General features: G+C 36.4%; 1 protein-coding gene across 4 annotated transcripts in view; it reads left to right on the top strand.

Annotated features, from left to right (window-relative positions):
• Window positions 1-580: 580 nt before the first annotated feature.
• lrrc71 (leucine rich repeat containing 71) overlaps window positions 581-26427 on the top strand; it is a 69064-nt gene continuing 43217 nt past the window's right edge. Inside the window, exons 1-8 of one of the 4 annotated variants that reach the window (XM_039741830.1) lie at window positions 581-905; window positions 15873-15976; window positions 16964-17002; window positions 17580-17714; window positions 17851-17985; window positions 20904-20979; window positions 21473-21547; window positions 23273-23341. In XM_039741830.1, coding sequence (XP_039597764.1) covers window positions 880-905; window positions 15873-15976; window positions 16964-17002; window positions 17580-17714; window positions 17851-17985; window positions 20904-20979; window positions 21473-21547; window positions 23273-23341 — 659 coding nt within the window. In that variant the 5' untranslated portion in view covers window positions 581-879. Of the gene's footprint in view, window positions 906-12900; window positions 12953-15872; window positions 15977-16963; window positions 17003-17579; window positions 17715-17850; window positions 17986-20903; window positions 20980-21472; window positions 21548-23272; window positions 23342-26427 lie in introns of those variants that run through there. The other 3 variants (XM_039741837.1, XM_039741845.1, XM_039741853.1) reach the window with 3 other exon arrangements.

Genomic DNA, 26427 nt, shown 5'->3' with positions numbered 1-26427 from the left:
GGTTACCACAGCAGCAAACAACAGGGTTTCTTGGATATCATTATTAAATCAGCAATGGTGATGCTGGAATTTGTCATGTTATTCTTTCAGAATATAAATTTGATTCTTACACGAGTATGGAAGGCACAGAAGGTTATTAAGTGGAAGTGTTTGAAAAGTGAAAAGGAATCATCACAATTCAACCAGGAGCTGGACATTGTGTTCTGACTTACTTACTGGCTACTTATTTGTTTAATCCTTCCAGATTCACCTCTTTCTGGCAAGTGAGCCTTTTCACTTTTATACGCATTCAGAGCTAACTAGAAAACAACAAATGGACCAGAAAGAAACAGAAGATTGCAACTAACATAGTAAATATTTAGGGAAGACAGGGTGGAAGTCAGGCACACCAACTGTTCCATTTCTTTTGATACAGGGGAGTGATTTCTTAAAGACATACCAGAGTGGCTTCTGCTTAAAGCCCAGGAAACTCCTTTTATGTGCCACAACCGTCGCTTTTATATTTGGTGCATTTCTTGGACTGGTCTTTTTACAATAAGATTTTGTTTAGCTTGCCTTAAATTGTAAAACATTAGCAAAATTAAAGAATAACAAGAAAAATGTTATTAGAACCCAAGGACTCGAAAATGCTTTAAACTGGTTTTATTTCATTATATTTTTATGATTTAGAGCTTTGCTGGTATTGCTAAATTGTACAGTACCTTACCCTTCACTTTGAGCTAGTGGAATTTCTTCTGTTATAAACTCAAAAGACTTGCTGTTAACAATGCTCTCACTGAAGATAACTGATAATTTATGGATGTGGAACACTTTAAGCAAGAGGACATGTTTTTAATTTTTATTTTTCTTCTTAAATTTGATCATCTTTAACATAAGGGAATGGCTGGACATATATCGTGGAAACGGTAAGACAACTAAAAGAAACTCCTTGTAACAGTTTATTTTTAGGATGCAGTTTAAATCCTCAATGTTATCTTAATCAAGAGTAACTTCATTTTGCATAGTGTTTCTTCTTCTTGCCACTGTGCAAGTTTATTCTGTCAGTTAAACTGATGACTCTCTCTATATACATACTGTATCTACTGTATATATGTATATACTGTACATATGTGTTGAATTCCTGTGTTTAAAAGAAGTTTACAGTATATATAATGTTGTGAAAGTTGTTTCAGGTAAGAATCAATTTGAAAATACTGGCCTTAGAAATATCTGAATAACTTTCCTTTTTAATGATACCTATAGCTATTTTGTACTAATCTAAATTCATTTTATCATTATCTATCTATCTATCTATCTATCTATCTATCTATCTATCTATCAACAAACATACTTATTTTAAGTTGCTTGTTTCAACAGTGAGCACATTCCCCATGACCTTTACATGCTTATTATAGTATCAGGCATCAAAATGAAATACTGTGGTGTAAAACCAAGGATAAACCCAAGGATTGCTCTAATAAACAATACGTACATAAAGAATGTTGTTTTTTATTAGTATATAAAATAATTTACTATGTGATACAAACTTTTTTATTCAAACATCTAGTCATAGAACTATAAACCAAGCACATTTGTAGTAGTTAGTAATAATAATAATAAGCAGCTTTGAATAAGCTTCTAAACATATCTAGTTAAAAAAATGTATTATTTATATTAAATTTTCCTAATTTTATTTTCATTTATTTTTTGATTTTTTATATTTAAGCGTTGCATGATGGCACAGGGGTGTGTATTGCTGACTCACAGCTCCTGAGTCCTGAGTTTAAATTCATCATCTTGGGAACAGCAAGTCCTCCCTATGCTATCCAAGATACTCCAGTTTTCCTCCCACATTCTAAAGACATACACATTAGGTTAATTGGTAACTCTATATTCGTCAAATATTAATTTGCAAATTGCAGGTGTGTGAACAGGTGTAAATTATGTTATTAGTAAAAAAAATAACAATGGATGGATGGGATTTTTTTTGTGTGACTCCTAAATTCCATATAAGTAACAGTATTTGTTTAAAAACCAACATATACCATATATCAGTATATACCCCAGTTAGAAAGCAATACTGATCATATAGCATGCCATCTGGTTTCACTCCATCCATCCATCCATTCATCCTCTTCTGCTTATCCGGGGTCAGGTCGCGGGGGCAGCAGCTTAAGCAGAGAGACCCAGACTTCCCTCTCCCCGGCCACTTCTTCCAGCTCTTCCGGGAGAATCCCAAGGCGTTCCCAGGCCAGCCAGGAGACATAGTTCCTCCAGCGTGTCCTGGGTCTTCCCTGGCCTCCTCCTGGTTGGATGTGCCCGGAACACCTCACCAGGGAGGCGTCCAGGAGGCATCCTAATCAGATGCCCAAGACACCTCATCTGACTCCTCTCGATGCGGAGATGCGATTCACTCCATTGTTATATTTTATCCATGGCCCATACTCATTAAAACACCTGCCACCTTGATAGTTCACTGTTTTGTTGTGCTAGAGTTCTAGGACAGGGATTCCCAAACTCGGTCTTGGGGACCCACTGTGGCTGCAGGTTTTTGTTCCAACCAGCTTTGGTTTTTAAATTGGACTCCTGGGCTAATTAAGTAAACTGTTATTTCCCAAGTTCTGTGTTTTGGGAACACTATAGAAATTAGAAAGCTAAGTTTGGTAAAAAAAAAAAACGGAAATTTACTAAACAGTTACTGTATATGGGAAAAATGGATTTTTCTTTCTTTATAACTTTTTCATCTTGATTTTCATTCTACTTTTCTGGTCTGTTCTAATTGTTTAATTAATCTATTATTTACTAATTAGTGGGGCTGACACTAAAGTAGTTGCAGCCTTTCACGATTCAGTGTTGTTTGCCTGAGTGTCTGCTCTGCTAGTTTTTAATTGCCATTATTAAGACACAATGAAGGAAGAAAACTGCACAGAGAAAGGGAAAAATATAATGAAATCAACAAAAGAGAGTTAAGCATTTAAATCTATAGCAATGCTGTGATCTTTGGGGAGTCAATGGAAGCTCTGATCAGGGTGCTCGAGAGACTGAGTGAGGAGTTTGAGTTTCTGGGCTTGCGAGTGTCCTGGATAAAAACCAAGATCCAGGCCTTTAATGACCTCTTGGGCACAGGCATCAGCAGTGTGTCTGTCTGAGGAGAGAGTGTTGACCTTGTCAAGAGGTTTACTTACCTTGGCAGTGACATTCATGTCTCTGGTGACTCTTCCTATGAAATCAGTAGAGGGATTGGGAGAGCATGGGGGGGGTCATGTAGTTGCTGGAAAGGGCTGTGTGGAATTCCCGATATCTATGCAAAAGGACGAAGGTCCAAGTCTTTAGAGTCCTGGTGCTTCCTGTGTTGCTATATGGTTGAGAGGCATGGACACTACCCAGTGACCTGAGACGAATACTGGACTCCTTTGGTACTGTGTCTCTCCTGAAAATCCTTGGGTACCATTGTTTTGACTTTGTGTCGAATGAACGGTTGCTCATGGAGTCCTGAATGAGGCACATTACCTGCATTGTGAAGGAGCGTCAGTTACGGCACTATGGCCATGTGGCACGTTTCCCAGAGAGTGATCCAGCTTGTAAGATCCTCATTGTTGGGGACCGGAGTTGCTGGACCAGGCCAAAGGGTTGCCCACATAACACCTGGCTGCGGCAGATAGAGGGTTATTTCCGGAGCATGGGACTGGACCAATTTAAGCATTTAAATCTATAGCAAAAATAGGAATATTTCTAATGTCTTATGGATGTAAAAATCATGCTGCAGTGCTTTTCTGAATTAAATTAAATTTGATCAGTGTTATCAGTTGTTGTCACTAATTATGAATTCAGTTGGAACAAAAACCTGCAGCCACAGTGGGTCCCCAGGACCGAGTTTGGCAATCCCTGTTCTAGGGTGACCCTATTCCCCTTTATACTTTTTATTATGTAGATCTTAAAAAATGTCAAAATTTCATACTCTTACTACTCTTTTAGGGTTCACTGCTACTGTAGTTCAACATTTGCCCCCTTCTTTTACATTCTATAACTCCAGGAAGTTGGATAGTGTGCCAGATTATTGTACCAAAACAGGCAATATAAAATGTTACACATTTAGAACTATATGAGTAATTGGTACTTTATCTACAATATTTGTAGTTTTTGTTTTTTTAACCATGAACTTATAAGTATTATTAGTTCATTGGAGATTTTTAATCTTAAACATGCTGCATACAATTGCCCATGAGAGAAACATTTCTGCTACAGATCATTTTGTACTTTTCCTGGTGACTGACCTTGGCTTTTGTTGATGGTCATTGCAAAACACTTTTTTACAGGATACTGTATTCTTTTGAATTCAAATAGGTAATCAGTGGGAATATGCCCCGCAGTGGGCTGGCACCCTGCCCAGGGTTTGTTTCCTGCCTTGCACCCTGTGTTGGCTGGGATTGGCTCCAGCAGACCCCCGTGACCCTGTAGTTGGGATATAGTGGCTTGGATAATAGATGGGTTGATAATCAGTGGGAATAATATGTATTTTAAGTATCTTTAATTTTAATCTAATTTTAATTTATTATTATGTGTTCACAATTTTCATTTGTTTACATTGTTCACACAAGTATTGCTTTCTATGTTTTTCATCAGTCGTATGTTGAAGCTTCTTTTTTTGCCACAGTCATAGCAAGACAATAAAGTTCTAACACTGTGTTGTATTTTACTTTAACTTATTGGAAACAGTAATGATGTTTACAGGCTAGGTCCATGGTAGATGGCACACACAATGAACTGAATGTTTTCAATTTGGGATTGTTTTCTCTAATGGTTAAAGTGGAAGAAAATAACTGCTGTTATGATGGTTTGGATGGTTTCTTAAATTATCACTGGGGGTGGGGCTGGTTCCCTTTTAAAGTCAGTAGATGCAAATATAAATGTATGCAATTTTGTCTGTTTGGAGCGACTTTTTTTGGAACTGACTGTACTGTGAGGGACAAAAGGGGAAAATGCTGGTACTGAGCACCGGTGCATACTATGCAGACTAGCCCATTTCAACCACTGGTTCTCTCACTGTGCATTTATTATAGTGACATCTTTGCTGGTAGTGTAAGTAAGACATGTGAGTCTCAAATGCAGACACCAAAGGAAGGATTTTTTTTTCATGTAAAGGTAAGGTTCAGAACTGGAGAGAAGTAAGGACTGTACAGGAGAGAACAGATGAAAAGAAATATTATTGTGAACTACATGTACAGTTTCTACCCTCTCTTGTGTGGTTGTGCAGATTAACTGAGCTGCAGTAGCATTTAAACTGACGTCATCACTCCCAGTTTGTCTTGGGCATGAGCAAGAGACTGTCCTTCAGCTCTGGAGTGACATGTAACAGACCAGTACACCCTCACTCCAGGTAGGGATGGTGAAAGGAGGTATTATTATTAGGACACCATGGTAACTGTTTCTTGCTCTTTTCAATGCACTTATGTAGATGTTGGCACAAGCAGGTGTCAAATTTACTGAGGAGGAACAAGTTTGCCTTGGTCAAGAAGATCATTGTTTTGTAGAGTACAAGTAGCTTCAGCTTTGTACCTGCTTTCCAATTACTTTTACTACATCTACAGCATGCTCTGTCTTGGAAATTTTTGGAGACGATAGTAGAAAAGCAGATCAAAATATCTGGACTCGAGAAGTACTAAGTAATCAAAGCCTGTAGCAGCTTTCTCTACATTCCTTTATCTGCTTGAGAATCTCTTTCTTTTTCACCTCAACTGTTGTTACCTCTGTCTTATATCCACATTCTTAAACATAAAGGTGGTAAAGTGGTTCTTCAGAAAGATGCCACAGGAGAACCATTGTAAGTTCCCTAAAGATCAGTAAAAGGCTCCATAAGTCTCATGAATAAATAATGACAGATTTATGAAATACCAATGGGTTCCTGATTTTGAAAAAACTCTTGCTGCCTAAAATAACACAGGCAAAGTTTCTTGATCTGTTACTATCATTCTAGGTAGCCTCAGATGTCTTTATTTCCCACCTATTAACCTTTTCAAAGCCCAAAGAACCAACTTCATATGCAAAGGACCTTTCACATAATGAAATCGTTATTTGTCAAGCAATGGCTCTATGATCATCCACATAGCCCTGCAGTAAAGTCCAATTTTAGAACTTTTACTTTTCATAGAATAAAAGTATAACCCTCTGTTGTCTCTGGCATGGATCCTGAAACTGAACTAACTTCCTCCCTACCAACAGGGCCAACCTCATCTTTAATAACAAAGAAATGAAATAATTAATAGGACTACTAATAATGACCACTAGTATATGCCATGGCTAATTATAAATTTGCAATGCAAAATATATGATGCATGTATAACTATAGTATATTATTGCACATCTTTCCAGAGACAATTTCATTATATCATACATTCATAATAATATTTCACACTGGACATGTAATTTTTTGTAATACTGAAAAATACCCTGAAATCTCTGTCCTTACACCACACCACATCACCATAATTGCTGCGCATACTGTACTTGTTGCTGTCCTTTCTTTACGTCCTCATGCCTGTTACATTCATTTTACCTATAAGTCAAAATTTTATTTTCTTTATTTTGTGTGGGTTTTTTGCATGTTTTAATTGATTTCTTAATTACATATTTTCATTATTATTTTTTATATTTTCACATGTCTGGTCTGACAACGTAATATATATTGTACATTTGACAACGGAGATACATGAGATAAATGTTCCTGTTATTGGAAGTCTGCTTTTCTGACATGAACAATGGGGAGAAGCCCAAAAAAGAAGTATTTCAAACTTATTTATTAAATGTCAAATAACAAAGGGTTTTTGGAAACATTTGCAAAATGTATTCATTCTTTACACACATCATTAATTATCACATTCATTATTCACTGAAATTTTTAATTTTTGGGAAATGTACCCAGGAAAGTGAGATTTTTGTTTGCCAGTTTATGTGAGAAGACTTGCATCCTGCAATTATTTAATTTGGAAGATTATGTTGCATTGCCTTTGTTGGTATCTCCATAAGTCCTGAATCTCAACATGCACAAAGCCATTAAGTACCTCCACACATCTTTATGGATACAGGTGAAGTCTGTTTCTTTAAATAATTTGGTGGGAAACATATTGGGCAACAACAGATACATTATCCATCCATCCATTATCCAACCAGCTATATCCTAACTACAGGGTCACGGGGGTCTGCTGGAGCCAATCCCAGCCATCACAGGGCGCAAGGCAAGAAACAAACTCCGGGCAGTGGTGCCAGCCCACCGCAGGGTGCACACACTAGGGACAATTTATAATCACCAATGCACCTAATCTGCATGTCTTTGGACTGTGGGAGGAAACCGGAGCACCTGGAGGAAACCCATGCAGACACGGGGACAACATGCAAACTCCACGCAGGGAGAACACGGGAAGCGAACACGGGTCTCCTAACTGCGAGGCAGCAGCGCTACCACTGTGCCATAACGCCGCCCACAGACACATTATGCATTAGTCAAATAATGATTTCACTCAGAGCCCATTCACAAAGGAGGTTAGACAATAAACCATAAGAAGAAAATAGTGTTTATTGTAGCTGCAGCTGCAGTCCATCGGCTCATCTGAGAGCTAAATGTGTAAGCTCATCATATTTGTAACAATGCAGTGGAGTTGGAGTGTCTTCATTCTTTTGCCACAGTGCATCTCTCTTTTGGGCTATTCCTACTTTGGCAGTCACTGTGAATGTAGACATTGTTCAGGTTCCTTTGATTCCTTTCAGTTACTTCAGTTAACTGTTTCACATTGTCCTAGACCTATCTGTGTATCAGACTACGAAGAAACTCAAGTAAATCACTGCATTATCTGCCTCCATAAGTCAAATTCTTGAGCCTATGAGGGTTTGGTGGGGTCCAGTCTCCAGTTCCAACATTTGCTTGGTTCTCAGCCTCAGCATTAAGATGTACCAGGCTAGAACCTATTTCTTTAGGATGTCATAATCAGACACTTGTGTTTTTATCAAATTGAAGTAAGTTTTAAGGCAGCGTTTCTCAACCTTTAAGTATTTGCGACCCGAGTTTTCATAACAGTTTTAATCGCGCCCCCCCAACATTTTTTTGAAATGTAGATGCATATTTTATTATACCTACTTGACTTTTATCGACATTTACCAACTCTATATTTATTGTTCTAGTATCAGAATGTAGTTTAAATTAATCTGTTTTGGTTTCAACAGATGTTTTTTTCATATTTTTGATTCTTGTTTTCTTTTTTCACATCTTCGCGCCCCTGTTTTTGTTACTTCGTGCCCCCTTAGGGGGGCCCGCCCCACAGGTTGAGAATCACTGCTTTAAGGACTTCTCCTGTCAGGAATGGAGCTAGAATACCAGGGTCAGTGAGGGTCACTCAACAATCACTCAAACGCAAGGAGGTACACTATGACTTCCTTGTGTTGGATTTAAACAACAACAAGTTTATTTTTTGTATAGCTCAAAATCACAAAAGGATTGCCGCAATGGGCTTTAACAGGCATTGTTTTTTGACAGCCCACCAGCCTTGACTCCCTAAGAAGACAAGTTAAAACTCATAAATAACTCTTGTAGGTAAAAAATGGAAGACATTTTGGAAAAGGCAGTTTAGAGAGAGAGCCCTTTCTATGAAGGCTGTGCGTGCAATGGTTGTCAAAAAATGGAATAAATGCAATATATTACACAGAACAGAACACAGGTAAACCCTCTTTACAGAACTATCATTACCACCTCAGAAAAACAATACAATACAATAAAGTAGTACAATAGTAATAGTACAAGTACAAAGCAAAATGATTATATCACATTCTGTAAGAGGATTCTGATTTGTTCAGAGTCCTGGAGACATTGGCCAACAAGCTGCCTCCCTGCTACTGGCCATTCCACAGCTGAGTCAGTGCTGGGCCAGCCAATCCAATGAAAGGATCCTCCTACCTGATAATTCCAGTGCTCTTTTACCAGAGATGAGTTTTCCATAGGCAGGTAAACAATTTGGCAGTAGAGCAGTGGCGCCAAGTGGCACGTGTGAGTACTGAGAAGAAAAATAGAATAGGGGAGGGTTATTAACAAATTCTAAATATCATATTACTTATATTTTAGTGCTAGTGACTAACAATGGGGATGCAGTATGCACAGTTATTCAGCAGCTCTAGTCTGGGTATGCTAAACTGACATAGTGAGTCTTCAGCTGGGATTTAAAAGCTGAGACTGAAGGGGCATCTCTTATAGTAGCAGACAGACAATTCCACAGCTTTGGGGCCCTGTCACTGTAGGTTATTGTGTTAATCCTTGGAATCATAAGCAGACTGGCATACTACATTAATTACACAAATTAAAAGTAATATAATAAAAATACAATACAATAGCAACTTAAAAGAAAAGAGAAAGTCAAAGAGGAGTGTAGATAATGTAAATAGTAAGGTGGAAAATTTTAATACTAAGGTGAGAGCTGCTGTTGACATAGTCACATCTGAAAAGACAGTTAAAAAATCTTCTAGCACTATTATACCATGGAAGACTAAAGAGTGTCTGATCTAAAGAGAACATGCCAGAGAGCTGTTCTAAATGGAGAAAAACTAAACTGATTATCCACTATGAGATATTAAAGGATAAAATAACAGAATACAACAACATAGTCCGTTTTGAGAGGCGGTATTATTTCTCTAGAATTATAAATAACAATGCTAGTAATCCCAGAGTCTTATTCACTACAATTAATCGTCTGCTAAACCCAGGTCACTCAATGGAATGTTTCCAAAAAAATCCAGTGAAACTTGTGAGGCTTTTGCTGTATTTTTTAATCAAAAAATTTATGATATTAGAAATAATATAGTACATCTCCCCAATACGGATCCTCTTAAACCCCAGTACTCCATTATAAACAAATTAAATTCTTTCACCAGGATAGATTTACCTAAGATTTACATAAAATAATTTTTCAACTGAGACCATCCACCTGAATCCTTGACCCAATCTCAACAAGTATTTTCAAAGAAGTATCTGTGTTGCTAATTGATAGTATTCTTGACATAGTAAACTCGTCATTAGATACGGGGGTCTTCCCAGACTGTCTTAAAACTGCTGTAGTTAAAACCCTGCTCAAGAAAAATAATCTTGACTCCTCGAAAATTTCGAAAATTTTAGACCTATTTCTAACCCGCTTTTCTTAAGTAAAATCCTAGAGAAGGCAGCATTATGCAGCTAAATGTCCACTTCCATAAACATGCTATTCTTGAAAAGTTTCAGTCGGGTTTCAGAACAAATCACAGTACAGAAAATGCACTCGTTAAAGTAGTAAATGATTTTCAGGTGAATGCAGACAGAGGCCTTTCATCTGCTCTCATCCTCTTAGATCTGAGTGCCGCATTTGATACCATTAATCACAATGTTCTTAGAAATCGCCGTAGTCAATGGGTGAGCCTCTCTGGCAGTGTTTTAAATTGGTTTGAGTCCTACCTGGCAGGTAGAAAATGTGGTAATTATACTTCAAAGACACGTGATATTCTATATGGTGTTCCACAAGGCTCTATCCTGGGTCCACTGCTCTTTTTGATTTACATGCTTCCATTAGGCCAAATTATCTCAAGGCATAACGTGAGCTACCACAGCTATGCTGATGATGCACAGCTGTATTTATCAATTGCGCCTGATGACCCTGACACTTTTGCTTCACTGACACAATGTTTTTCTTGTGTTTCTGAATGGATGAGTAGTAATTTTCTCAAACTAAATAAGGAGAAAACAGAAATTTTAGTGATTGGCAAAAATGGATATAATAAGGGTATTAGAAATAAACTTAATGCATTACGATTAAAAGTCAACATGGAGGTAAAGAATTTAGGGGTAACTATTGACTCTGACCTGAATTTTAAATCACATATTAATCAGATTACTAGGACAGCATTTTTCACTTAATAATAGAAAAATGTTATAATGTCTTATAACATTGCAAGATGCTGAGAAATTAGTTCATGCTTTTGTTTTCATTCGGCTAGATTACTATAACGCACTCCTCTCAAGTAAAACGATTACAATATGCAAGCTTTCGAGGCAACTTAGGCCCCTTCTTCAGGCAAGGTTGCCTTGAAAGTTTGCATATTGTAATCTTTTTAGTTAGCCAATAAAAGGTGTCATTTTGCTTGGCTTTTCTAATGGCTAACACGATACAATACCATATTACTAAAGATTAAAGGCCAAAAGTTCAAAATTCAAAATTTTTATTTAAAGTTCACATTTTTGTAGTGTGAATAGTTGGGGGCAAGAGAGAGGCCCCAAACTACAGACACTCATGACCCAACACAATTCCAGATTCAAAATAAAAGATTTTTAATCCAGCCAATTCAAAGATAACAATTAACAGAGCCAATATACAGACTTTAAGTACTTCTTTCTTTCCCTCTCTTTCTCTCCTCCAGTTGAGTGTCACCTGCTGCCTCCTAACTCTGACTCAATGAGGTATGGTGGCAGGCTCCTTTTAAATTTGACATGGAAGTACTTCCGGTGTCATGTCCTGGCTTGTTTGAAGCTAATTGGAAATAAGGCACCGTCCACAATCATCTCCCAAGGACCCCTACAGGGTTGCGCTTCCAGGCTCCAATTCCAATGCAACTCTATAGGTGTCCAGACTGGGAGTATTGCCGAGGAACCTTGCCAGCTTCCAGATCTCATCAGTCCATTATTCCTTCCAGTAACCCATCCATGAAGGGTATTATAAGATATCCCAGATGGGTAACGTCTGGATTCAGGCCATCCGTCCATTCCAGCTTCCTGGCCTGGAAAAAAATCCTCCTCCATCCTGGCCAGGATGCCTGTACGTCCTTTTGGGCAATTATGGTAGGTTGTTTAAGTACATATGATACTTTAACCCCCTTCTAATCTAATAAATCAATAATTTTTTTGTGGCAAAGGTGATCAATGCTTCAGAACAATTGCCATTATATTAAAACGATTATTTTATACCTGTGTGTGAAGCGTTCCGAGTATTTTTAGTGTTGATAATAATAAATACATAAATTTGAGAATTAAGTTTGGTTGTGACAAGCACCATAGCCATGATACCCCCTCTTTTTACAAAGAATACTTTATTTCCAAGATAAGTGTTCAAATTCATAGTACAATATTTTTTAAAATGTGAAGTACATAGAGTTCACTGATATCTGTATATTATATTATATTGTATTGTGTTGTATTGAGGATTACTTGTGTTCTGTTCTGTGTATTGTATTGTACTTCTTTTGACAGCCACTGCACGCCCAACCTACCTGGAAAGGGGTCTCTCCTTGAACTGCTTTTCCCAAGGTTTCTTCCATTTTTTCCCTATAAGGGTTTTTTTGGGAGTTTTTCCTTGTCTTCTTAGTGAGTCAAGGCTGGGGGCTGTCAAAAGGCAGGACCTGTTAAAGGACATTGCAGCACTTGTTGTGTGATTTTGGGCTACACAAAAATAAATTTTTATTTTATACATATCAACACAAGACTATACATTTGTGGTTCTAAGATAATAAAATACAAGAGAGCAGACAGAAAAATGTTAAGAAATATGAGATGACTGGATTAGATTTAAATAAACACATTATATTCAAAGTGTACTGCTTTTGTTCAAATAGATTTTTTATTTAAAGATAGAATGATTTAATCTTAGTAAAATTTTATTTACTTCATAAATATTGTAAACCGAGGTTTTCTATTATTGAATTTATGAATGTGAAATTTTCCTAAAAGTGAAAGCAAATCTTTCATCATACTCTTGATGGTACCACCCACCAACCCCTCGCTTCTTTCAACTCTGGGAAATCTTACTCTAGGCCACAGGGGCGGGCATTCTAAAGATAAATAAGTCGATTGGTTAAGAAACCAGAGTGACCTTTACAGTATCCAATGGATATAGTTTTTAAAGGAACTGTTTGTTTCCAGGCAACGCGAGACGCTGGTTTCGCAAGAATTATTGGCTCTGTTGACTATGGTTTGAAGGTAACTATAAAGATGCTGGTTAAACAAAATGAGAAATGAACTGAATAAAAAAATTAAAAACAGTCGTTGACATAGCGAACTTTATTTTTTTCGCTAAAGTTGTTTAATTAATATGAATGGTATTGCGACCGAGTTTGTTGGACTACGAATTTTAAGTAGTAGCGTAAAGAAGAAAGACTTCCTAGCACGTTGAATTCTCTTGTTTTGTGATTGTTTTACATTATTATTTACGACACTATATCAACTGTTTTTTGACGTGTCATGTATCGGTGTATTTATTGTCAAGGTATTGATCATTAGTATTTCCTGAAGGAGTTTTTTTTTGCTCTCGCGTAATTCGCAAAATCAAATATGAGTGAATACGACTATTGTTTTATTTTTTAATGTAGTATAACTTATTGCCTTAAAATAACAAACATTTTGCTTAGCACTGTTGTATATGTAATGATTTATAGGAACACCTGCCTTACTGTGTTGGCTGGGATTGGCTCCAGCAGATCCCCGTGACCCTGTATTAGGATAGAGCGGGTTGGATAATGGATGGATTTATAGGAACAGGTGTACATTAAATGTTCACTATGGCAGTTTAATGTAAGGAGGGTTACGGCAAGTGATTTAATTTTGCTCACCGTTTCTAGATTGTCCGTTCTCTAAAAAGAGATTATAAAACCGAAGAACGCATGTGGTTAAAAAGTCCAAAAATGATAATCCGTTAATACACGCTAACACAACACACAAGTATCATGTGTAAGCAAACACCAAAACCTTTCCCCAACAATAGTCTAATTCGTCTTTCAAGTTTGTAAAACCTAACTTTGTTTATCACGTAAAAATTAACTATTTCACACAGTGCTCTGAACGACCAGCAGGTTTCATCATAGCTGCTCGTGTATACTCGGATTTATTTCCATTCTTTAGTTTATTTTTCATAATGTAATACTGTACGTAAATTTTTGGAGGACCTTCCCAATGGATACATTGCAACCGGCAGTAGCTTTTAATTGTTACGGGTTTTCAGAAGTCACAAAGAAACGTCTGAAAACAAAAATGGAACCAATACATTCTATGGAGCCTGTTGAACATCTAATCCGATTGTTAACTAAATATAAGTGCGGATGTCAGAGAACTGTCCGAGATTTATGTTCTACTGAGAAAGAAAAAAACACATACAGTCATAAATTCTGTTTCATGTTTAGTTATGTCCAGGCAGACATTTTTTTATTTTGTTCTTGTGCTATAATTTAATTTAAGTGTACTTCTATATTAATAGTATTATTGCTACTACTTGCTTACAGTTACTTCTTGCTGCCCATATCTGTAAGTACTGTGACTGTTTTGGGATTGTGTGGAAAAGCTGTTATAGGATGGCAGTCACACAAAGCAAAATACATACTTCTGTAGCATATGTCAGCAATATTCCTAATTTAAAAATTTGTCTCAAATGAGCTTTGCATCAGATAAAATGTTAAAATTACTTATATTAAATATAGCTATGCATTTTGGCCGATATTTTTGCGTGAAAAGTGTTCAACTTTATATCCTACTTTTCAGATTAATACAATACACACTTGTTGACATGTAGAGAAAATGTAGCTTGAAAAATGTTAACTTGAATGGTATACACTGCTGTGAAACACTGGGTTCAAATCCCTGATCAGTCACTGTCTGTGGAGTATGCACATTCTCTCCATGAATGGTATTTATGCTATCAATAAACATCACTGATTCATGTGATTTATGTTTGTTAGTGAATGCAGATTACATTTATATAAGTAAGTGTTTTAGTGTGTGTGCTCTGAGATAGAATAGCACTACATTAAGGGTGGTTGCTGAACTATTCCCATTGCTGCTAGATCCTGACCTGGAATTTGATAAATAGAAGATAACATTTTTAATGGGCCCTCTTACTGCAGAGCTCAATTTATTAATAAAATAATAGTAATACATTTTAATATAGCACATTTCTTATAATGAATTTGAGTTAAACACAAAAGTTACAATATCAGTTACCTTTAGTAATATATAAAAGAGGAAAAATATACTAGACTAACAATATGTTATAGAGGAGGAGAGAGAGAGGTTGGGAGCATCCACTGATACAGCACGTTGCTGCACCCACCACACGACAAATCACCTCAGGATCCCAAATTAGGACCACAGTGCAGACGTGCAACAGGTGACACCTCAGCACCATACTAGTTTGAATGGAACGGAGCAATGTGAGGTTTTTTACTGTGGCTGGATTGCCAGTCTTGCCACCAACCCCCGAGTTCTCCCTGCAAATTGGAGGACCTGCTTGCAGGGCAATATGTTATAGAATCAATAATAATATAATATATAGAGCTGAATTTGTGTTTGTGTGTGTGTGTTTATCTTTTATACATTTCCACATCATTGATTCATTCTCCAGCAAATTTTACACAAATCCTTCAGTTGACAAGGGGAACACTATAAGCTAGGTTTCAATAAAAATTTTGTTTGTGCCCCTGCCAGGCAGTCCTGAGTATTCTTGCTTGTATTTGTCCCGACAAAATAGGTTGGTACTCCTGCTGGTAATAGATAAATAATCATAATAATAACTTTCAAAAAATAAAGTGTACAGAGTAAATGGAAAGTTTCTAAAACCATTACATTTTCTAATATAATAATATGAAAATTATATTAGTTATAAAAAATAGAAAGTGATTGACACTTAAGTTCACTATTAAAAAATTCTATAGATTAACAGCTAAGCAGACATGAAACATTCATTATCATGCCATGGTGTCATTTTTAAATTCTTTAACATCACAACCCAATGATTTCTCTGTTTTTATTTGGAGATGCAGCACAAATTGCCTTTGTTATATAACATAATGCTTTTGGATTGCCAGAACCAGCCTGACACATTGTCTTTAATGCCAGTGCTTGTCTCCCACAGTGTGATTCGGAAGGTAGAAATGGGGAGAAAAGTGGAAAAAGTCCTTAAAGATAAGGGGGATAAGGGGGCTCCTGTTAGTGAAGAGGATGGCACCAGGACTGCAGGTAAGCCATTTTTATTTTCTACATTGTACACACATTTTAGTTTTCATTTCTAAACAACTGCGGTGAGCTGGCAGGAATTTGTTCCTGCCTTGCGCCCTGTGTTGGCTGGGTTTGGCTCCAGCAGACCCCCGTGACCCTGTGTTAGTATATAGTGGGTTGGATAATGGATGGATGGATAGATGGACGGATTTCTAAACAAACATGAATCAGGAAACACTACACCTTATGTCAGGTACAGTGTGTTGTTATGAATGTGAGCATTGTGTTCTCTGTTTTAAAGTTAATCTAGATTGTGATGTATGTCATATTGAAAATGTCTATTTTCTAAGGAATGATGGTTGGATAACAGGTGAATGTTCCCTGATTTACTGAAGGTACAAAGTATTCAACAATGACTTATTATCTGTTGCAAAATATGCAAATGATTGTTTTATCAATTCATCATGCAAACCCGAAAACTGACTAATGTCTTTAATATTTCTCATCTTCTGAATTGTTGTTAATTAGGAAGACCCAGTTAACAAATACATTTTGGGAAAAATGAACTTGTCCAATATTTTATGTCTATCCTTAGTGACAGTGTAATATTTGTGGGTTGAAAAGAAGAGAGGAATGCTGTACTGAAATTAAGAAATCAGAAATTAAATATATTCATCATTCTTGGATTTACTGTCTTCACTGTTCTCTGGTTTGGGCTTAAAATATTTTTCAATGGCATGTCCATCTTTTTGGATATATTAAATACATGCCTAAATTTATCTTTGTTTTTCCTTTTTTCTTACAGTTAACTTCCCTATAGCAAATTCAGTCTAACAGATCTGGATGAATATAAACAGATTACTTTTTGCTTTCATTTTTGTATTTCCTGCTTTCACAGACCTCCAAGTTCTTTGAATTATTGCATGTTTTTTTTTCCTTGGGACTTGTATTAACAACTGGTGGAGGGATTTATTTTTCCTTTTCTCTTCTGTTTTTGCTCTACTCCAGCAAGCAAGTTACAGGAAAAGTCAGCTTTGCAAACCATAGGTAAGAAAAAAATAACAGGTTTTTCTAAACTACAGTACTTAGTTCTCTGACTAATTCTAAGTCAAGGAGAGCAATTTTACTTTACCTACAGTATAAGGAGGCATGGTGGCAGTGGTTAGTGCTACTTCTGCATCACACCTCCAGAGTCTTACTGCAGATTTGTATCTTGAGTCTAGTCAGTGTCTGTGTGGAATTTACATATACTGTTGATGTAGACCATCCTTCAGCCTCCCATGCCCTAAAGACATCTAAGGTTTGTTGTTTTTCCCCAGATACTGTTGGAATAGACTCTAGCACAGCTGAAGAAAATAAAACAGATTTAATAATAGATGAATAGGTGGGGTCTAGAGTGTTATACTGACTGTCCTGCTCTAACTTTTTAATTAAATTAAGATTCTTAAACAGCTATGATATATGACTTGTATTTATTTATTTTATTGCCACATTGTAATGGAAGATAACACAAGACTGTCTTCTTTTTTTGGTTAAATATTTAGTTTCCTGACCCTTGCTCAGTTTCATTTATTGATCCTGATAGTATTCATAGTATATTTTTCTTCAACCTTTTTTTTTCCAGAAGACTACCAATGCACTGGAATCTTGGAGAATGATTTTCCTGAACTATGTAATCTCATTGACATGAAGGAGTTCCCTTTAGTGACCCCACGACCCCGTCCAACTGTCACATCAGCTATTGATAAAAGTGTTCTAGGTATGTTAGAATACTCACTACTATTGCTTAAAGCATTACATGTGCAATTTTTTAAATGCTGGTCTGTTAAATATGATTTAAATAAAAATATATCAGAAAAATTGCAGTTCTTTCCTTTTTTTCTCATTTTCTTTAGAGGAAGGTCAGTCACAAACAAGTTTACTTGGAAGCCCGGCATGTCCTTCAGACAGTTTCTTATATTTTAGACCCCGATTGCAAGTGGAACTGGAGTCTGATGATCCCAAATCTGTACGAGAGGTGCACATCAGAGGTATTTAAATAAATGTTTACGAGAAAAAAAATCTGATGTATTCAGCGCTAGACTTTCCCCCACATAAAATGTCATTTGAGCATTGAATTGTTTTGTTATGTGGAATTAAATGAAACAATCATATCTTGCTAAAAACAGGTGTTCTTCTTTCCCAGATTTGTTGCAAGTGAGGCACAAATGTCCACAAAAATCATAATCTTTCTAGAACAAAATGAACTGTAGAAGTGTGCCCAAAAATTAACAGGACTGTAGAATTTTTACAATGCCAATAAATGTTTATATTTCATTTTGTTTGAGTGATCTCAAAAATTGTGAGTTTTTGAGATGTCATGTCTGCAGAAATACTTGAATATGGAATCATTTTCAAAGGTTTTTAAAACACAAACACACTGAAAGCTTGAAGCTGAAATTTCAGCCATCTCAAAAATGTACATGTAATGTATAGTGTATATGTAGGCAAAGTTAAAAAATATACTGTAATACAGAGACTAATGTGTGAGAGTGTTCCAGAATTTTACATTTAGTCTAGTATGGCGTTGCATATATTTATGCATCCTAAGCTCTTTTCTGATTATGCTGTTGTCTTTTTTTACTTCTGTACAAATAAAACTAATGACTTCCTTACTTACTGTACAACATATTCCAAATTACGGTATATGCTGTCAGAACATCCTAAATCAAGGTACCTACTGGGGATCTCTCTTGCCTTTGTTTCTTAATGATGTGGTGCTTTTTCCATTTTGTATTTGGAAACCTACTCTCTGGGTTTCAGTTATACACCTTAGGAACCTGGGGCCTCATGTATAAACGGTGCGTACGTACAGAAATGTTGCGTAAGAACGTTTCCATGTTCAAATCACGATGTATAAAACCTACACTTGGCATAAGCCACGCACTTTTCCACGGTACCTCATACCCTTTCATACGCAAGTTTTCCACTTACAGTAGTTTTGCAGATTGGCGGCACCCAGTGTCAAAGCAGTGCTACTGTCCCTGTGTGGTAACTCTTTATTTCTTAGATCCACGTTCCTGCCGAGGCTTTATAAATACACTGAAACTAACCGCATATTGTTTATTAGTGTAATGCATCTGATTGTAATTAACTTGTAACAATATAATGGTCCAGGGAATAGCCATAGTATTCCAAATACCATAACTGCTTTAGCGTTGTTACTCTCACTGCACCTTCTTCTTCTTCTTTCAGCTGCTCCAGTTAGGAGTTGCCACAGCGGATCATCTTTTTCCATATTACTCTCACTGCACCACTCGGAGTATTTATATCACTGTATCTGAGTGGGGAATCACAGTAGCAGCTGATCGGAAAGAGAATTATCAGTATACAGCATCAAGCACACGCTTACCGTTCAGCCACGGCAAAACGTTTCAAAACCTTTCCTGTACGGACCTCACGGTTCAGAAACAGTTTCATCCCAAGAACTATAAACGCACTCAATTAATTGTTCCTTGTAGAACTGTTTGCACTTATAAGTACAATTACCTCACTGTAAACTTGCACTACAGTAATAATATTGCACAGCCTGTGCCACTTTATAAAGCGCGTATTTACATAAGATGAGAATATCATTTTTAAGCTGAAATGCAGCAAAATATGTTTATTATATTATATGGATAAAACTTTAACTTCATTTAACTAATCTGTATTGTTAATAATTAAACATGTGAGGACACAGTTCCACAGCGCTAGCTAGTTCATGGATTGATCCTACCTTGTGCTGTATTCTTTCAGGGGCTGACGCAATGCTGGAAGGATAGATGAATAGAATAATTAAACATGTACTACAAAGATATTTCAAAGTTCCTTAAAAGTTTTGAAGAATCGTCGTTGTAAGCATACAGATGGCCTAGCGTCTATTACAGAGCTGATTGTGTGGCGATTGGGTATTGGGAGAAAGAAAAGTAAGGACAGGAATTGGAGATTAGTATGTTTGAAAGAGACAGTACTGCTACAATAATTTCATCGAAGGTCGCACACAATCATGCACCGTGTTCCCCTGTTTAATGTCATGCTTTAACTCCTATCATCATGAAAAAGATATCACGCATACATCTCAGTATTTTAATTATTCAGAGAGCTGTAATATCACGAATGTAATGGATTCTGTGTCCAGTTGGAGAAAGAGAAAGCGGAAGCACATAGTGATTCACACACATAGAGCAAAAGATCAAATACAAAAACAAAGTATTTAACGTGCTACTTTAGTTACGATGGGATTTGATAAACTAGTAAATTAAACGATTTTAAGATGAAGTTTATGATGTTCTACTTTAATGACAAAATAAACTATGTGATTAAATTGGAGATTGAAGTTAACATTTCATGCTTTATTCCTACTATGTGCCTTTTTTTTTCTCTGTACCCTAATAAGCTTTCATATGACACTCAGATGGTGGGCTATGTCTCACCTTTTCACAGCGACTTTGATATGTGAGAACTTCTTTTTTATGTCGGGCACTGTGCGACTCTGTGAACTTGAGCTTTCAAGTTTCTCCAACACGCTATGTCACTCGATCAACTTCCTTTTGTTGATTATACCACTGTTTTTCTTTGCCTGCAATTGGTATTCGCTGAAATTCTTACATTTTCCCTCTTGCTTTTGCCATTGTCTTTTCACAGAACGCTGAGCTTAAGGGCTGTTTATATTAATTTGCATATTCAAAGAGGCATAATTCTGGGAGGAGACTGGGTGGGACAGAAGGCGCGTGCATGTGTGTTACTTTTCATGCTGATCGGGATTTATGGAGTGGAAGACCGTGGCAGTGGGCGAACGCACAGATTTATGCATACTAAGCTGTTATTTGGAAGTGTACTTAATATGAGTTGAATTCAATAACAAATGAATATTTATTGTTTTATGTTGCTATTACGTACAATTTACATTAATGTCAAAATTTTACAGGTTGGAAAATTGATGATCGAATGATCAGAGTTTTTAACAAGTGTCTTCCTAGTCTGTCCAGTTTGCAGGGAATTAAGTGAGTACTAGTCTTTCTTATTTTTAAAATCTATATATACCAAACCTTATCTTCTTAATTTAAATCCATATATACCAAATTCTTTTTGCAATGATATTTGCTGAACCCCCCCCCTTAGAATATTTGATTAAAAAGATTGTTAATTTTATAATTACAGTAAAGCAGTTTATGATTTACAGTATATTAATTTAACTGTTAAAAAAAGAAAAACGATTGAAAAACTATAGTTATTTGCATATTTTCTTCCTGGCAAATTGTTATTGCAACTTTATGTTTGTTGTGGAAAACAGAATAAAGTTAACAAGGTTAATTTTATTTATCGGGGAAAAACTTACAAAAGTGTTACATTTCTTTATCATTTTGTGTTTCATTGAAAACATTATGTCAAATACATTTTTTTCAATACTTTGTGTTCCTTTTACATTCTGCAGTATTTAACACCATTGAATAAAATCAACTGAATTAGTAATTCCACCCCTTTTTTTATTCCAAGTTTTTGGAATGTGGGACTGACAGATGAGACTTTATCTTCCCTTAGTGCCACATTGTCTTTATGTGTGTGCCTCAGGTGAGTTTTTAACTAGAAATATATCCATACAATGAAAACATTTTTTTGCAGACAAGTGGACACTTATAAAACTGAAGTTATTGAAGTAAATTAAACATATGTAAATCTAGGGTCCAGAAAGTGTCAGTTGTCCGTCTATTAATTTACAGCACATACTTAATCCAGTTTCCTGATCGTATAGTCATGCAGCCAATCTCAAAAATATCTGGTCCAAAAAAAAAACTAGTCTAGATTCTACATCCATCCATATCACACACACTGAAATATTCACCCTTAGTCACTCATGTGCAACCAATTTAAAATTGTCAGTTAACATGAAAAAATGTGCATTTTGAATACAGTGAGAATGTGCAGGCAGTGACAGAGCCTGGATTCATACTCCATCTACTGAATGTGTGAGGTACTAGCACAGACCACTGTACTGCCCTATGACACATTACTTTCACTATATATTTTAAAACTTTGTGCTTGGTTAATATATTTTTTCATATTCTTTGACATATTCTGGCTGTCCCCAGGAAAAAAAATGTTTTCTAGGATATTGATAAGCTCTGAATGTTATTCAAAGCAAGAGTATACATAGATGTATTTTTGTTTAATTAAATAAACTGACATTTACAGCCATCATCTGAAACAATTGTAGCAGTAGTTTAATTTGCAGACTAGACACTATGTTTCTGACATTGAATCTTGGTTGGTGATACACTGATTAGGTATTGCCTGGCTCACACCTATCCAGTCAGGTTTGAAGAAACTATAAACCAGATAAGGCAATAATATTTGCAATAATCAAGTTTTTATCTCTGTTATAAAAAGATTATATTCGTCAAGTATTTTAAGCGAAATTAAATTAAACCTATGTACTACCACCAATATTTCTTGATTTAAACATTGCTGGAGTTAGTATTTAGTACTCATTCACTTAAAACTGGCATACAAATAGACAAATTAATGGTCATATTAATATGTGGAATTTGAGAAATTCTGGCATTACCATAGAGTTAAAGGTATGCTCAATATTGCTATTAAATTAGACCATAAATTTGTTTTAGAAGTGATGGTTATATATGGATGTTTTTCCACCTCTTGTTCCTTTTTATATGTGAAATTTTCATCTAATATTTACTCGTGAAAAAGTATCCCATCTCAGTTCAGGAAAGCATGATTTTTGGATATAAATAATTACAATGAAAATTGATGCATACAAATAATAAGCAGTGCATTGGATGTTACTAGATTTGAACACCCCTTTGCTGTCCCTTTTTAACCCTTTATTGCAGTCACATTTTGTGTAGATGCCAACTGTTCTGTCTTTTCAGCAGTAGGAGTAACTGCATAAGCATTGCTGTTTCCATTCATCCATCCATCCATTATCCAACCCGCTATATCCAAACTACAGGGTCACGGGATCTGCTGGAGCCAATCCCAGCCAACACAGGGCGCAAGGCAGGAAACAAACCCTGGGCAGGGCGCCAGCCCACCGCAGTATTGCTGTTTCTCAAACCATAATGTGCCCTAGCTGGAAAGAAAATGTTACTTTCTGCTCTAAAATGCTTGTGGGAGTCTAATATAAAATTTTCATAATTTTTGCAAATGTTGATTGTTTATCCTAGTACAAGAGGGAACATTTTGCTAACATAAAAATGAAAAATCAGATTATGCTTTAAGATATTTCTAAATTTATAAAAAGATGCACTGTTAATCTTTTTGATCTTTTTTATAAAGAAAAGTGGTACTAGAAGGAACTCCTATTCCATCCCAGGCGTATGCCCTTCTAATCTCTGAAGAAAGCGTGTAAGTGCCATAAGTTAATATAGTATTATAGCCTTTAGAAAACACATTAAATTTGAATAATTATGTTCTTTTTTAAAATATTTAGCCATCCATATACTGTATCCATTTTATAATTTACTTTTCTAGTTCAGGATTACATTGAGCCAGTCCTATTTCATTAATACTGAATGCACAGATGTTACTGGATTTAAAACCAAATGGATGCATTTTCTATAGTTGCCTGAAATTCTCATTTTGATAGTGACTAAGTTCCTTATTCTACTTGTGCTCCAACTGAAAATAAATAAATGTGTGTATATGTATATATATATATATATATGTATATATATACAGTATATATATATATATATATTTTTTTTTTTTTTTTTTAGACGTCTTGGAGTATTTACTGTATATAGCTATTTTATAAAACAAGACTTGGTTATTTTCTTTGATAAATTTTAAATATGTGAAGTGTATGAATTACTATTTCTATATAAATTAGTTTTGCAGTCTTCATATTTGCTTATTTAATATTGCTTTACAAATCAACTAACAATTCATAATGGTATATTTGTTTACTCAACTGAAGTAATGTGACTAGTTTAAGGTCACAAGGTGAGCCTATTGTGGTGGCTGAACTAGCTTTCTCCTGTTTCAAGATCTAATATGTCAGAAAGGACACCATTGTGCCTGCATCTTAACAGCCTGTTGTGAAGAACTGAATTTTTTTTTGTTCTTTATTTCGCCTTACAGTATACAATTTGTTAGTTTTCGCATACTTCTTGGGGTCAGAGCGCACGGTCTGCCATTGTACAATGCCCCTGGAGCAACTGAAGGTTAAGGGCCTTGCTCAAGGGCCCAGCAGAGTAGAATCTCTTTTGGCAGTGACGAAGATTCGAACCGGCAACCTTCAGGATACCAGCGCAGATCCTTTGCCTCAGATTCACCACTCCGCCCTAAATTTGAAATGCCTTTCAACATGCATTCTAAACTTACAGCGTTCACAAGGACACATTCTTACAGCTTATGCACAGACAAATGAAGTGATTTTAAATTTGCATCCTTTTGCTTATGCTTGGTTTTCTGCCTATATTTTAATTTTCTGCATAACATAACACTATGATTTTTCTTTCGTACTAAAATACTATGTTTGTTTATTTATTTTTGTACAGTTCAATCTTTTCTAATTGAGATCAGGCAATCTATTTTACTTTAGCATTATAGTAGTAGAGTATAACATTCTAAGGACAATCATAATTTTTAATTTAGAGTAAATCAATGCAGTGTTATGCTGTTAATTATCCAGAGTCAGCAGAACAGCACTCATTTGTACCGTTAAAGGGTAACTTTTCCCTCTGTATCAATAAAGTATTTATCAATCAATTTACAGTGCATCTGGAAGTATTCACAGCGCATCACTTTTTCCACATTTTGTTATGTTACAGCCTTATTCTAAAATGGATTAAATTCATTTTTTTTCTCAGAATTCTACACACAACACCCCATAATGACAACGTGAAAAGTTTACTTGACGTTTTTGCAAATTTATTAAAAATAAAATAACTGAGAAATCACATGTACATAAGTATTCACAGCCTTTGCTCAATACTTTGTCGATGCACCTTTGGCAGCAATTACAGCCTCAAGTCTTTTTGAATATGATGCCACAAGCTTGGCACACCTATCCTTGGCCAGTTTCACCCAATCCTCTTTGCAGCACCTCTCAAGCTCCATCAGGTTAGATGGGAAGCGTTGGTGCACAGCCTATTTAAGATCTCTCCAGAGATTTTCAATCAGATTCAAGTCTGGGCTCTGGCTGGGCCACTCAAGGACATTCACAGAGTTGTCCTGAAGCCACTCTTTTGATATCTTGGCTGTGTGCTTAGGGTCGTTGTCCTGCTGAAAGATGAACCGTCGCCCCAGTCTGAGGTGAAGAGCGCTCTGGAGCAGGTTTTCATCCAGGATGTCTCTGTACATTGCTGCAGTCATCTTTCTTTTTATCCTGACTAGTCTCCCAGTTCCTGCCGCTGAAAAACATCCCCAAAGTATGAGGCTGCCACCGTCATGCTTCACTGTAGGGATGATATTGGCCTGGTGATGAGCGGTGCCTGGCTTCCTCCAAATGTGATGCCTGGCATTCACAATAAAGAGCTCAAGCTTTGTCTCATCACAGCAGAGCATTTTGTTTCTCATGGTCTGAGAGTCCTTCAGGTGCCTTTTGGCAAACTCCAGATGGGCTGCCATGTGCCTTTTACTAAGGAGTGGCATCCGTCTGGCCACTCTACCATACAGGCCTGATTGGTGGATTGCTGCAGAGATGGTTGTCCTTCTGGAAGGTTCTTCTCTCTCCACAGAGGACCTCTGGAGCTTTGATAGAGTGACCATCGGGTTCTTGGTCACCTCCCTGACTAAGGCCCTTCTCCCCCGATCGCTCAGTTTAGATGGCTGGCCAGCTCTAGGAAGAGTCCTGGTGGTTTCGAACTTCTTCCACTTACGGATGATGGAGGCCACTGTGCTCATTGGGACCTTCAAAGCAGCAGAAATGTTTCTGTAACCTTCTCCAGATTTGTGCCTCAAGACAATCCTGTCTCGGAGGTCTACAGACAATCCCTTTGACTTCATGCTTGGTTTGTGCTCTGACATGAACTGTCAACTGTGGGACCTCATATAGACAGGTGTGTGACTTTCCAAATCATGTCCAATCAACTGAATTTACCACAGGTGGACTCTAATTAAGCTGCAGAAACATCTCAAGGATGATCAGGGGAAACAGGATGCACCTGAGCACAATTTTGAGCTTCATGGCAAAGGCTGTGAATACTTATGTATATGTGATTTCTCAGTTTTTTTATTTTTAATAAATTTGTAAAAACCTCAAGTAAACTTTTTTCACATTGTCATTATGGGGTGTTGCGTGTAGAATTCTGAGGAAAAAATTAATTTAATCCATTTTGGAATAAGGCTGTAACATAACAAAATGTGGAAAAAGTGATGCGCTGTGAATACTTTCCAGATGCACTGTATATTTTACACTGACTAAAGAAAATACATGTTCTTCTATAGCAAAACAAAAACAGACATAACTGTTTATTTCATGCATGCTT

The sequence above is a fragment of the Polypterus senegalus genome, chromosome 1 (genome assembly GCF_016835505.1).
Source record: "Polypterus senegalus isolate Bchr_013 chromosome 1, ASM1683550v1, whole genome shotgun sequence".
Classification (NCBI taxonomy): domain Eukaryota; kingdom Metazoa; phylum Chordata; class Cladistia; order Polypteriformes; family Polypteridae; genus Polypterus; species Polypterus senegalus.
Note: the sequence above shows the minus strand (reverse complement) of the source record. Positions and strands in the feature narration are given on the sequence as shown.